Source organism: Leptinotarsa decemlineata, unplaced genomic scaffold, assembly GCF_025532065.1.
Source record: "Leptinotarsa decemlineata unplaced genomic scaffold, Ldec_3_MD MMD2_tig00026328_RagTag_RagTag, whole genome shotgun sequence".
Taxonomy (NCBI): domain Eukaryota; kingdom Metazoa; phylum Arthropoda; class Insecta; order Coleoptera; family Chrysomelidae; genus Leptinotarsa; species Leptinotarsa decemlineata.
Genome location: NW_027412688.1, coordinates 31704962 through 31720838, shown reverse-complemented (window position 1 = coordinate 31720838; position 15877 = coordinate 31704962). Strand labels below are relative to the sequence as shown.

At 34.6% G+C, this 15877-nt stretch overlaps 1 protein-coding gene across 1 annotated transcript in view; it reads left to right on the top strand.

Annotated features, from left to right (window-relative positions):
* Window positions 1-15877, top strand: part of LOC111517966 (sodium/hydrogen exchanger 9B2) — a 50778-nt gene that overhangs the window by 26455 nt on the left and 8446 nt on the right. Inside the window, exons 2-6 of the mRNA XM_023174264.2 lie at window positions 1883-2102; window positions 3365-3449; window positions 6533-6913; window positions 8442-8623; window positions 11137-11361. Coding sequence (XP_023030032.2) covers window positions 1913-2102; window positions 3365-3449; window positions 6533-6913; window positions 8442-8623; window positions 11137-11361 — 1063 coding nt within the window. The 5' untranslated portion in view covers window positions 1883-1912. The remainder of the gene's footprint in view (window positions 1-1882; window positions 2103-3364; window positions 3450-6532; window positions 6914-8441; window positions 8624-11136; window positions 11362-15877) is intronic.

Below are 15877 nucleotides of genomic sequence, written 5' to 3'. Positions count from 1 at the left end.
GAGAATGTGAGTGTAGTGACAAAAATTGTAATGAAAGATCGTAAAGTGTTCTGATAAAACATTGTTTTTTAATGGGTAAAAACACCGTGCAAGCGAAAGAATGGATTGAAAAATGTTACCCGGACTCTTGTCCATCAAAAGCAACGATTTGTCGGTGGTTTGCCGAGTTTAAACGTGGTCGTACCGACACAAATGACGCAGAACGCTCGGGTAGACCTGTGGAAGCTGTTACACCGGAAAATGTGAGTGAAGTGACAAAAATTGTAATGAAAGATCGTAAAGTGAAGCTCCGTGAGATTGCTGAGATGACACATATATCATATGTATCATGTGTATTTACTATCCTTTATGAAAAATTGAGCAGAAAAAGGTTTTTTCTAAGTGGGTGCCGCGATTGCTTTCGATGGAACAAAAACAGCAACGAGTCGATGATTCAGAAAGCTGTTTATCGCTATTTACTCGCAACAAAAAAGATTTCTTGCGTCGTTACGTGACCATGGACGAAACATGGATACATCACTACACTCCAGATTCAAAGCGGCAGTCATCTGAGTGGCGCACAGCTGGCGAAAGCCGTCCGAAACGTCCGAAAACGCAGCAGTCAGCTGGCAAAGTGATGGCGTCAGTTTTTTGGGATGCGCATGGCGTGATTTTCATTGACTACCTCGAAAAAGGTAAATCGATCAACAGTGATTATTATATTGACTTACTGGTACGTTTGAAGGAGGAAATCGCAAAAAAACGACCGCACATGCAGAGAAAAAAAATCCTTTTTCACCAAGACAATGCACCTTGCCACAGATCGATGAAAACAATGGCAAAATTAAACGAATTGGGCTTTGATCTGCTTCCCCACCCCCCATACTCACCAGATTTAGCCCCCAGTGACTACTAGCTCTTTGCTGATCCTAAAAAAATGCTCCAGGGAAAAAGATTTGGCTCAAATGAGGAGGTCATCGCTGAAACTGAAACTTATTTTGGAGCGAAAGATACATTTTTTTATAAACATGGTATTGAAAAATTGGAAAAGCGTTGGAACCATTGTATCACCCTAAAAGGAGATTATGTTGATGAATAAAAAAAAAATTTGTAAAAAAAATGTTGTTTTCATTGTTAGTCTCGGGACTTATTGATCCATGTTAGTTATCACATGTTGAAAAGTAGGACCTCATTAATTTTTGTCTGTAAGAGGATGACAGCTGGTTAATGGGAAAAACACATATTCACACATTATAATCGTGATAATGTGAAATTCTTTACGGGCCAAGTTTGGCCAACTTCTCTGGCTCGGATACTTCCATTATGATTTTTTTTGAAATATAGTTTATTCATGTTATTTGAAATCAGAACGAAAACAGAATCATTTATATTTTTCAAACCATTTGAATGATATTTAATAAAAAATTAGATTCTGTGTAGCCTTTTTCGAACAAATTCTCAATTATTGTAACAATAATACACTGGATATCCACGTAATAACGATAGTACTAAAATTGCGCGACTACAGGGTCGAGCTAGAAGGGCCTGGGTGATGGATTGCTCTCTACAGGCATGAGATAAAGTCTTCATCTCCTCCAAATAAGTTTGTGGGGCCTGTGTAGGCAAGAGCCCGGCCGGCAAGAGATACTATATAGCCAGTCCGACCCTGACGTGAAATTTTTTCACGCCACGGGACGTTTTTAAAAGTTTTTGACCAATTATTGATGACCTGAATTGAAATAGACTTCAACATATTCTTGAAGAATTTCATTTATCTTATCAGAATACTTGATAATAATGGAACTATTAGATTCTCATGCGATTAGATTTGGCATCTTCAATTATTCAATGTCAGAATATTTTTTCAGCAGGTTTGATTTCTCATTTTTATTTTGTTTATCAGTTGACTGGTCCCTAGTTGATAATAACAACAATGTTGGATACTCCAAATCACTCAAGAAATGTGTCTGAGAGCCCTGCGGGATACGACAATCCAGGTTTTGAACAATCGAAAAGTAGGAAGATCTCAAGTTCATCACACTCAGATGGACCAGTGAGAAAAAAAAGTAATGCTCATAAGTTGAATGAACAAGATAACTGGCATTTGACACCGAAAACAAAAGGTAAGAAGTTCATTGAAATTTTATATGTATGTATGTATGTATGTATGTATGTATATGTATGTATTTATACATTTTTTGAACCCCCAATTTCCCCCTTTGGGGGTGGAAATTCCTGATTCTCTTCCCTGATGCTTATTTACGCTATACAAAGAATTTATCTGCATATTTCAAGATTATACGTTCAATAGCTTCGTCACCTGTTCATGCAAAATCATAATATATTGAAGTGAAACTAATGTGCAAGGATGCTTCTATCTCACAATATGTCACTCGACGATCCTTCATCAGTTCAAGCACTGCATCGATGCTTTTTGGCACAACAACCGATTTTGGACGACCTTCACGGAATTCGTTGGCAACCGAACTACGACCACGATTGAACTCACTATACCAGCGATATACTGTGTTTTTTTGATGGTGCTTTATCGCCATAGAAAAAACTGAGTTTTTCGACACATTCTTGTTCAGATAATCCACGTTGAAAGTTGTCAAAAATAATCCAACAAAAACTTGACTTGAAATTTCCAAATTTGGTCAAATTGATTTTTAAAACTCACTGCGAATAAAGCAAGTAGCGAACAAATGTCAAACATTAGTATGGTATTACCACATTTTACCTGGTGACATTAATGTTGCCAATTCCCGAAATATGAATAGTCCCTCATCGTACTATGCAACAGTGTGTATTTTTTTGTAGTTTTTAAACAATTTTTCGATGTGAGGGTATCTCTCATTAGGAATAGTGTTTGCTTCCGTCGAAGTAAGGCAAGAAAGTGCTTTTTAGCGTCTTGTCTCGATTAACCGAGAACGAATTATCTCTCATCTTGACAAGAGTACCGTATATCTCGATGAAATATGATATTCTTTCGACTTGATTTCTCTCGTCGAGAACATCCTCAGTAATCAGAACTTGCAGTAACTGATGAGAGTAACTGTTAGTGGTTGTGTGTTCAGATATATACCGAATCAACGTTCTACTACTACTACTACTACTACAATTCGGTACATTTCTGAAAATATTATACTTAAATATTGCATTCGACATTTGAGTCGAAATTCGAGTTAATACAGGGTTTTTAACACCAATAGATCAATGATTTGAACAAAAATTGAGTTAGTCACTTCCTAGATCTGGAGCGTGGATAAAAATGTTGATTGGATTTTATTATGAAAGTCAACTCAATTGGAATGAGTCAGCCTATTCTGTGTAATTTCACAAAACCCATCGTTTACAACATCACCATGAGCTATTTTTGTTTCAGAATTTGACTCCAGTAGAAAAAATAGTGAAACAAAATATTCAGAAACTAGTACAATATCTCGAAAAACGGGGAATGATAGTGACAGGTATGTATTGTTTTCTCAGTGACAGTGATGTATTTTTGAAAACATCTGAAGATTGTTTAAATTGAATCCGTTTGAATCTATGAAAATAATACATTGATTACTACATTAATCTTCTGATTTTTCACAAGGTGATTGGGTGTTTCTCAAGATATAATTATCGTGAACTCTGATGCGTCGCCTTCCACAACTAGGCAAATTAATATTCGATTCTGATTTCACAATTTTGCAAAAATTGTTATACAGTGTCATCCCCAAAGTATGCACCATAAGGGTTTTTCGACAAAAATTTATTCTTGATAAAAGTTTGTGCATCCCCTACAACCAAACATGCACCAACAAAATACATAAATGAATGGAGGCACTACGAAAAACAAATTTTTGCTAAAACTATAAATAGACAGCATCTTGTATACGACGGTTTATTTCAAAAGACTGTAATATTACGAATTAAACAACTATGGTGTTAACCACGGTCAATTTTTTTGAAGAGTGAGATATTTTTCAAAGTTTTTGGTGCAGTTATCTTTATTTTTTTGTTAACACCGAAAATTACTCAAAATTATATTGTATTGTAACAATAACTTAATATTCAATAATATCAAATCACAAAACATCAAAATGAAATAGGTATTTTGGAACAAACTTATTGACTTTCTGAAAATTATTTTGGAGAATTATTTTGGACAAGAAAATCTCCAGAAAATCAATGAGTTTGTTCCAAAATACCTATTTTATTTTGATGTTTCGTGATTCGATATTGAATATTGAGTTCTCGATACAATACATCCCTTGTTAAGATACAGCCCCTTAAAAGGGGTACATAAAATTTGTATAACAATTTTTTTCACAAGCACTAAAAAAGTTACAATATTAAAATTAACCTGACGTTTTGTACCACCAAAAAGACACTCAGCCAGAAATGTATTTGGTTCATCCCATTTCCAATGTAACTTTTTGTCTTATCATTTGTTCACCATTTAAAAATTTATTTCCGCTAGCCTGTTCTATTCTAAACAAAAAATATCTCTTGGGTTTTTTGCCCAAAATAAACCAGTTCGCAGCAAAAAATTATTTTACGAACAACTACAGAGATACATCATCATAAATGCGAAAATACGAAACTAATCTATCTAGTAGGTCGTTATTAGCGATAGTGACAATCAAATTGGTATGACGCTGTCAGTTTGTGAATTTTCGAAATTGAATTAATAATAATTCTGTGTTGTTGTTCTGTTCTTAATTTGTTACTTTAATAATTCACGTGTTATTAAAATGGCATACACAAATGAGGAAATGGCTGATATGCATTACATTTACGGTCTGTAGCAGGAGAATGGGTTGGAAGCTTCTAGAAGATATGCTGAAATGTATCCTCAACGGCAGCATCCTTCACATAAAATATTTGCTCGACTTCATCAACGATTACGAGAATATGGTTCATTCGACAAAAGAACGCAGGATTGTGGTCGCCATCGAATAGTCAAACATCACAGCTTGAGAAAGCAGTACTTAATTTGATTGAAGAACAACCTACTACCAGTACTAGAAAGATTGCTTTCCAGCTAAATGTTGATCATATGACGGTATTTCGAATTTTAAAGGAACAACTCTTATACCCTTACCATCTGCAACGAGTACAAGCACTGCTACCGCGAGACTTTCCAAACCGTCTTGAATTTTGCAATTGGATGCTGGAAATGATTAGAAGAAATTGTGACTTTCTGAAGACGATAGAATTCACAGACGAATGTAGTTTTTCTCGGGACGAGATTATTAATTTTCATAATTACCACATATGAGCTGATGAAAACCCTCACGCTATTGTCGAAACTAACCATCAAGAACAGTTTTCTCTTAACGTGTGGCTAGGAGTTATTGGGGATGATTCAATTAGGCCTCATTTTCTACCTCCTCGATTAAATGGTGAGGCATACGTTCAATTTTTGAGAGAAGTGCATCTAGTACTGCTGGAGGAAGTTCCTTCGGGCGTCAGAAGGGATATGTTTTTTATGCATGATGGGGCTCTCGCCCATTTTAGTCAAGTAGCACGTTAGCATTTAACTGAAACATATACAAATCAGTGGATAGGTCGAGGAGGACCACATAACTGGCCCGCTCGATCCCCGGATCTCAATCCTCTCGATTCCTCTATTTGGGGCCACTCACAGCATTTCTTTTATCGTACACCTGTTCGCGATGTAGAGGACTTAAGAAACCGCATCATCGATGCGTGCAGGGTTATCAGAGATAGTCCAGGAATATTTGAGAGAATACGTGGCTCAATGCGTCGACGTTTAGACGCATGCGTAATTTCTGAAGGTAGACATATTGAACACTTACTATGATTTCTACATGTTGTGTGTTTTGTTATTAATGAATTAGTTTTGTTTATTACCCTTTGATGGTTAAATGCAGATACTGACTACAAAATAACAATAAATCCAGTTCGCATTTATGACGATGTATCTCTGTAGTTTTTGCTGCGAACTGGTTTATTTTGGGCAAAAAACCTATGAGACATTTTCTGTTCAGAATGAAACAGGCTATCGGAAATAAATGTTTAAATGGTAAACAAATAATAAGACAAAAAGTTACATTGGAAATACATTTTAGGGGTTGCGTTTTCCATCCCTTACAACCATGGGGTAAACCAAATAAATTACTGGCTAAGTGTCTTTTTGGTAGGTCAGGTTAATTTCAATTTTGTAACTTTTTCAGTGCTTGTGAAAAAAATTGTTATACAAATTTTCTGTACCCCCTTTGAGGGGCTGCATCTTAATAAGAGATGCTCCAATGAAGTTTCTTCATATGAAAGATCCTATCTTTTTTTCGATGAGGAATCACCTTTTTAAATGTTTCACACTTATTCACTTACACCCTGTATATGAACAGTTACTTAATGAAAATTGAAAACACCGAACTCAATCTTCAACGATGAAGAATTACGTAATAGTGCCAATTTGAAGTTTGATCACACTGTACACATGAATGATGATTATCGCAATTATCTTCAAACTCAACCCAAACATTTCTAAGACTCATAGGTGTAATATGTAAGTGGCCCTCATGTATTTTTTTTTCAGCACATGGTGGTATGACCTTTGTCTGAAATGTCACTCAGAAGAAGAGGGGGCGAAATCGTGGGAACCAAAGTTTTGGAGCACATATTGCCCCCATCCATTCTGTCTCACATACCGGAAGTTCAGTAGGATTACTTCTCTGATATTCATTGGAGCATTCTGTTGGGCCATTTTATACGCCCTCGTTGGGGAATCATCAGCGCCACCAAACGGAATACTCTTCCAACTGATAGTTTTGAGTATTTCTGCACATTTCGGAGGTTGGCTCATGGGCCTAACAACCCTGCCGGCGCTGGTTGGGATGCTTTTCACAGGAGTACTCTTACAGAATGTGAACGTTATAAATATCGACGACTCGTTTTCACATTTGACCAAACATCTGAGGTAATAAAAAATTCATTATTATATGCAAGCATAATAGTTGACGTCTCCAGGCGTAGGTATACTGTCGCTGCTAAAATCTGCCAGTCATTTTATTTAAAAAAAAACGATCTTGAAAATGTCAATGATTTAAACTGTAATTGATAAGTGTTGATATCGTTGATAATTATAACTTACCTCCAGACAATCTGGATTCAGTAGTGAATGTAGATGTAGTACTGCACTTGCAGATGTTGCTGACGAAATTCTCAGAGCCGAAGAAGATAATGAAATTTGTATTTTGATTTTCTAGATTATTCTAAAGAATTCGATATGATAAGTCACTTGGTTACATTTATTAGGATTTGGCAATGCATCTGGAGTTTTGATCTTTTCATATCACAATAATGGGACACAATTTGTTGAAATCGACAAAATAATGTCTGCACCGTTCCTGCACTGTTCCAATGACCTTTATTATACATATACGCTACATACTTGTGATTTCACCACTTTGCAGTGGTGCCAACATCAATTTTATGCAGACGATATACAGTATTGAGAATACTTCAATTTAAAATATAAAATGAGAAAATTTTCTTCGAATCTGAATGTGGGAACTTGGGCCTGAACATTGACACAAAAGAAATATTCAGAGGGCATATAACCAGGAAGTTGAAAAATGCATAATATTCCTGGATATTGCTGTTCTCTCGTTTATAATGTCACTGAACTCCGCTATTGACAGAATGCTATTTGATTCCCTTGGTCTTTCACAGTTTACTCACTGTGACTTCGTATTTGGTCCTTGCTTGGAAAGTATGAAGTAATTACCAATTTCCACATTAGAAAATAGTTTCAGAAGGGAAGAAGAACTCAATTTCATTTGGTCATTCAGTGAATTTTCAGAACTCTCAAATACTTAAGTCTATAGATTTTTAACTATTTCTATGTTTTTTTGTTCTTAGGGAAAAGGTTCTTTCCGTTTGGCCAAAATGACGTTCTAGGCAAGAACCACAATCTATTTTGTTTTTTCGTTTTCAATTCATTTTTTATATTTTCAAATAATTCAATCCAATATGTCGTTGATTTTATATTTGAAATTAAAAAATATTTTGCTGTTTGTTTTCATTAGAGATAAAAATGTCTCATTATTTCTAGTAATGCAATTGCGAAAGAATATTTCTGAAAGGAAAAAAATATCAAAATGAATTTGTGGAAAAAATCAGGAATAAACAATTGAAATGAAAAACAAAATATCATTCAGCCGCTCGAGTTTATCTAAACTATGTTTTGATTTATAGATAACAACTTTTCTTATCCGACCCTCATTTTTCTATTGACACGAATTTATTTCCTTTCAAATTCAAACGAATGGAAATGAATATTTCAACGAATTGAAATTTGTTTACAATTTCTGTTCAACACTGATAGTTAAGTAACTGTATTGAAAATTCATGTATTTTTTTAATGACTGTTACAAAAAATGTACTGAAAATTTAGATCTTACTGACACACTATTGTTTTTCTTTACCGAGAAAATGTTTTTCAGTGATGTTGCTCTAGTTATTATACTGACAAGGGCAGGATTGGAACTAGATCCTTCAGCACTTAAACGATTGAAATACTCAGTTTTGAGATTGAGCCTTGTCCCATGGATATCAGAATGTATAGTTATCGCATTGTTATCTAGGTACTTTCTGGATTTAGGATGGAAATACGCCTTGCTTCTAGGTAAGTGACCTACGAAGAGTTTGGAGACAGTTTTCCACATTTTCCGTATGGCTAGCTTACTGACAATTCTGATGCATACAATTTTCTGTAATATTTTCTCTATAAGTTTCTCTACATAATAGTTTTCTCAAGCGATGTGATAGACTAGAAATACTACAGAAAATAATCAGTGATATACCCTATTTTCAGAGTTACAGCTCTCCAAAGTTTCGAAAATTCTCATTCGTTTGTACAATACAAACCATAGAATCACAAGTATTCATTTTTGTTTGAAGGTGATTGACAATGTTTCATGATGAATTTCACTAGTTCGGACGTCTATTGTCTACTATATAAAATGATTTGAAATCCCTGAAACAACTAAAAAAGAAGAATTAAAAATGAAAAGCTGAAAATAAGAATTATTACTTTTTTTATTCAATTGTTCTATTTTTACTTGTATTTTATTTCACTATTATTTCATTTCAGGTTTATTTTGGGTAATATAATTCTAATTTTCAGCTATTCATTTTTAATTCTTCTTTTTTAGTTGTTTCAGGGATTTCAAATCATTTTATATAGTAGACAATGGAAGTCCGAACTAGTGAAAGTATTCATTTATTACATCACTTTCACATCTCATTTCACCTTTTTTGACACTTTTTGATTTGTTATTCAACATTTTTCCTATAAAAAAAACTTTAGAACTTTTCTCTGGTGATATTCCTACATTGTGAGGTTATCGTTCAAAAAATGAAGTATAAGATAAATAAAGTTGTCTACAGCTATCTCTTTGGTTTGCCCCACATAAAAACTGCAAAGATATCTTTTGCAACACGAAGATCAATAGTTGTTTACTACAGAATACCCAAAGTACAATGCCATACCTTAGATGAGAGTCTACTAGGGCAAAGTAAGTCGATCTAGCAGTGAATATATCAAGTTCATTGGAGAAAATTCTGACAGTGCTAATTTTGTGCATAAACATGTGATATGTTCTTTAAATTTAAACTTTTTGTCAATATGCAGACCAAGAAATTTAGTGCAAGTTGTTTCTTCTATCTTTCTACCATCTATTAGTTGTCACAGCTAAACTTGAAGTATACAATTTTGGTCTTGTCCAGGTTGAAGGAGAGTAAATCTAATGATTTCATTTGTTTTTTCATGCCATAACAATGTGGTATCATCGGCAAAAATTGTGAATGACACTTCAATATCGACTGTAGCAAGATGATTGATGTATAATAGGAATGAAATGGACCCTAGAACAGATCCCTGAGGCACTCCGCAAACTATAGTCGAAATGTTTGAATACTCATTATTGACTTTTGTCAGCTGGGATCTACCTTTCAGGTACAATTCGAATCATTCAAAACATGTTCCTCTTATGCCATAACAGTACATTTTTTTTAAAGTATATCATGATTGACACAGTCGAAAAATCGCAGAAAACAGCCGAAATTGCTTCCCCCTCATTCAGATTCAAGTATATTTTTTCCAAAAATGGGAAGATTGCATCATTAGTGTTTTTAGAAGCTTTGGGAGCCAAATTGACATTCATTCAATATTTTTCCATTTGATAAAAATTTCAACAATCGTTTCTTCTAGCTTTTCGATTAATTTCGAGATAGTTGATAACGAGATGGGTCTGAAGTTTGAGGGGTTGGTGACCTCTCCACCTTTATAGATTGGTAAAACAACTGATGTCTTCAACCCTGAGGGAAATACTCGTGTCACAAAAGATTTGTTAATTACCTCAGTTAGTACAAATAGAGCTTCTATCGGTAGGTTCTCAAGGAGTCTTCTACTTATACCATTCAACTCAGAGGACTCATCATTTTTTATTTCCTTGAGAGTTTGTTTTACCTCTTAAAAATTTGTTGAGTTGAAATAATCATGACATTGAATTTATCAAGATAATTTAAAGGGTTGAGTTGAGGCACTATAGTGGCAATGGAGCAGTAAAAATTATTCAAAGAATTCAGATCAATGTTGTTCATTGCAGATAAAGAAAGCCTTCCTTTACCCCGCAATTCATTAATAATTGCCAATTTCTAGGTTTATTGAGGGATGATTCAATTCTTGAGTAGTAAGTTTTTTTTGATATTTTGATCAAGCGTCGGTAGATTTTTCAATATCTATTGAAATACTGCATAAAACCTACATTCGATGTAATTTTTTTTACCTTCAGTTTCTCGGTCAGTTTAATTCTGTACGGGATACAAAATTCGTTGTTCTGAACTGCGAAAGACCAAGTTTCTGTGAGCGATGCGAAATAGACTGCCTTGGATTCTCCTACACACTCTCACAGGCAGGCGATGTCTTCAGCAGATCTTGCGTTTCGTTTATGTAAGGCTGCTGGTCGATAGTCTTTTTGGTAGGACGATTATGGCGACCGTAAAATGGGCGGAGCGCCCGATAAGTTGGTACACCCATTTTGATAAAACAATTTCATTATTTGCAAGGGTTGTTGATAAAAAATACTGAATGACCACTTACTTGACAGAATTTGACAATTTTTTTAATTATTTCAGGAAGCATTATAGCTGCTGTCGCTCCTGCAGTTGTCGTCCCATGCTTATTTCGACTACGTTCAAAAGGTTATGGAGTTGCAAAAGGCATTCCCACACTAATCATCGCGGTTGCCAGTATAGATGATGCTGCTTCGGTGGCAATCTTTGGTATAATCAAGGCGATTATATTCACCGATACTTCTGTAGCGAGAGGGGTGATATTTGGATCCTTATCAATAGTAGGAGGTAGGTGAAAATGTTTTTGGCGGGCCATTTTTCAAAATAGCGTCAGATAATCACTGTACAAAATTTTCTGAGGCAGAGAGTGATGGTTATGAAAAAATGATTCATGTTCGAAACAAATAGATATAATTATTTTTCGATTGAAAATCATCTTCGAAAGTTTCATAAATGCTGTTAGTGTGTTTAGAAAAAAATTGAAATAATTAATGAAATAATTGAAAAATTTTAAGTGTTTGTTGTGATGAAGTTCGTTTAGGAGTTTCCAGAAAGTACCTATCGAAAAGAAAAATGTGCGAGTTGATGCTATCATTAACGTTTTTGTGAAACTGTCATTAAAACTGACATTTTTATTAGTTGTCAAGAGTATTAAAAGATGATGCTTATATTTTTAACACTTTTTTAACACCAGTGTTGAAAGAATTTTCAACACGTTATTTTTCGACTAAATAGCAATAAACAAGACATGATTATTCAATTTCCAAGGAAGTTTTATTATGGATAATAGACATGGATAAAATTAAATTCTGTTACAAATGTATTATATACATTAAACACCAGCCAGAACTTTGAATGTGACTTCAAATAAAATGCGTGAGCTGTAAACAATACTGTTTGTTTGTAACTAGGTGACTCGGCGTCACCTGACACGGCCACTTCACAGCAAATGCGAAAACATGGAGATAATTAACTAACAAGATAAGTCAAAAAGTGTTAATATAGAAATATTGAATTGATCTATTTTATTATGAAAACAGGAGAGTGGTACAAAAAACTTTGTATGATATTTATGTTGAAACTGAGTTTTGTTTTGTTCACTCACAAAATAAAACCTCACTTTCAACACTTATACCACAAATAGCTATTATTATCAACCAATCGGTATCATTATTATTTTACTACTTAGTTCAGACTTTCACTGTCTAATATGATTCTAAGTGATTTCAAATCTTTGAAAGAACAGGTGAAATTGAAATGAATAGCTGAAAATAATAATTATATTAGGCAATGAAACGTGAAATGAAATTATGATAAAATAAAAATAAGCAAGACATTGAAAATTGAAAATGAAATGAAAAAAGAAAGGTTTCAAACCAAGTGACTTCACGACGTTTCGATTGTTAGTATCCACAATCGTCTTGGGGGATGAATGGACTATTCCTCTGAGAGATGACTATTAATGGGCCATTCGCACGATTTCACCTATCCCCTCTTTCCTTTCTCCGCTTCACCGGTTAAGCGAGAGTTGACCGTTTTCCGCTTGATCACAGGTTCCCATATGTTGCATATCTCTACGCTAGCTTGGCTGAATGCGTTATTGGATAACATAAATGCAGCTTCTTTGAACTTCCTCTTGAACTAGTGTTCCACCCTGTAAATGATCACCACTTGATGTTATGTTGATGAGTGCTAACATGCTCTGTCATACCCGATTTGCTGGTTTTTCCTCTTTATGTGTTTCTCTTGTGCTCGACAAAGCAGACTTTTTTGATGGCCTCTTAGTTTCATCAATATAGGATTTGCCACACTCACAGGGTATACGGTGAATGCAATTTTTGGAATCGCAGTTCGCGTTTGGTCCTCTGACGTACGGCAAACACTGGTTGTGGCGACTCGTTTTCCTTGTGAGGCTCTTGCTGTCTTCTGGTCAAAACTTGTTTTATCATCATTTTGTAGTAACCATTCCGTTGAAGATAATCTTTGGTGTTGCCTAGTTACTTCTGAAGACCTTTCTTCGTATCACAGAGCCCGAAAGCATGATCCACTAGAGTCTTGATGATTCCTCTTTTAGTACATTGATGGTAGTTGGATCCAGTTTTTGTATACATATGTTTCCTAGTGTCGGTCCTCTTCACCTATACGACTAAGAATGGCAAATCATTGTGGATTTCCTTTTCTATTGTGGAGGTGATGGGGAGGTTTTACGCTGTTGATGTGTTTCAGAAAGGTGTCTAGTTCTATATTCTCATGGTTCCGTACTATGAAGGTGTTGTTAACGTATCTGAACCAAACTCGGGCTTTCTGCGGGCTTCTTTAACGGCCAGAGTTTCAAATCACTCCATATATATGTTGACTATAACTGGTGGAGGTAGCGATCCCATTGGATACTAACAATCGAAACGTCGTGAAGGAATTCGGTTTGAAATCGTTTTTGTAAGTTTTTCAATTCCATTTTTGATTTTCTGCTCATTTTTATTTTATTGTTATTTCATGTCACGTTCTATTGCTTAATATTTAATATATGTATATGCAGCAATTCATTTTGATTTCATTTGTTTTTTCAGAGATTTCAAATCATATTAGATTTATATTATACAATGAAAGTCCGAACTAGTAAAATTCACCATGAAAAATTATCAACCATTTCCAAACAAAAAAACAAAAACATCGATATCGATCTTGAATATTGAAATGTGACAAAATAATCCAAAGGTAAATATGATATCCAGCGATTATTTTCTCATCGATTTTGGTATTATTTATTTTATGCCAAAGATCTCTTCCTCTTGGCATTCAAATATTGAAAGATGATTGATGGACGATCAATCATCATGCATCAATTTAAATTGATCGTGACTTGAAAATCATTTCATTGAGACATTAATAGAAAATCTTGAATTTCAATCGAGATGTTTATGATGATTTAATTTGTGTGCATTGTCATTAATTGCCAATAATGGTAGACTGTATGAATAAGGTGAATAGTATATATCACCGGTTACTCGCTTGACAAATTCGCGTCCAGTGATATGATTTTATTATTTCGATATACGTAGACGGTGTATCTGAATTGATATCAGTTATTCCAGATGGTCATTACTGATCAAATTTTATGAACAAAAGTTCATATGAACGTGTCTCCTAACTTGCATCGTTTCCGAATAACAGGGTGTTAGAGTTTCACAAAAAAATATCACTTTTTTATCAATAACTGAAAAGTTTTTTAGCGATTTCAATGAACCTAGGTGTGTTTGTTAGCACCAACGAGAGGCTTCTTCTCATGATATTAGACTACGGATAATAATTCCAGTGGCATCACAGAGGGTTAGCTGATTGTTATTCATTGTTAAAGTAATTGTACGCTACTGTTTTTCAATTGAACTGCGTGTATTTGTTATGAGTAACAATGGTATTCTTTTCATGAAAATAGATTTGAAATTTTGATTCCAGTGGCGTCGCAGAGGGTTACTTGATTGATATTTAAAAAATCATTGTACGCCACTGTTTTCGCTAAGTTTGATATTATTCGAAATAGCTGAACTTTATCGAATCACCCTTGTTGGCGTAGAAATGGGGATTACGCATCATTTGAGTTCAGATATGTGTTTTGATATTCGTCGCCATTTGAACAAATTTCCAAATGAAAATATGTTTGGATAGTATATGGAAAACGTATTACACTGCATAGATAACAAAGAAAAATAATTGAATCAATTGCTCAAAATGAGAACCTTGACTTCCAATACAAGCATCAAGTCTCGAGTGCCGCACACGTTCAAAAATTCTCGAAGTGTGGTGTATTACTTTAAAATTATGCATAATTATATTTCTCAAATGAGTTTGATCGAATTACCAAGCGGTTTGAGTAACCCCCAAAAGAAATAATACAAAGGGTTCAAGTCTGGAGATCTAGGTGGCCATGGTTGAGGTCCTCTACGACTTATGTCCAGATGGTTAGATCGTAGAGGTTGCTTGTGGTATGGATACAACACATGTATATGGAAAACCTTCCAAACACTTCGATGACTGATATTGAACTGTCCAGGTGTTTTTTAGGGTAATCTGAAATCTGGTGAGATTTCTTTTTGCTGGAATATCTTTGTTATGATATCTTTCCTGAAAAAGTCGACGGGCTTCTGCAACATTTCCGTCTGTCAGTCCGTAAACGAATAGCATTTCAGGTAATTCAGATTCATATTCACTTGATAGTATATATATATATATATATATATATATATATATATATATATATATAAAAAACAATTCAATGATACTACTTGTCATCTACTGTCAGAAAATTTTACGATACTAGAGACTTGTTCCTTCTGTGGTTAATAATCAGCATTCTTTTATCGTTGGTATAATTTTCAAATTTTACGAAAACAACGGAAGAAGAACTTATAAACATCTTAACAAAATCAAGAATATCGTTCAACCCTCTTTTTATATATATATTGGATAAACCAATAATCTAATATATTGTTTTGCTGACGACAGCACACTTGTTTCGTCATTTCATTTGGATTCCAGGGCATCGGCTACGGAGGCACACCATCACCGGCAGCAGGAGGTTACATATCTTAGTGAGGATCTAGAAGTGTTTCCGAATTGGGGTGAAAGTAACCAGGTTTAATTATATTCCACAAAAATCCGGGCATCGGTTTTCTCCAAGAAGATAAATGTCTCCGAACTGGATATAATGTCTGCTTCGATAAGTTTGTTGGAGGTCAAAAGGGACACCAATATCTCTCTGCACAATCATGTCGCTGGAATTGCAAATGCTGCTTCTCAAAAGCTTGGA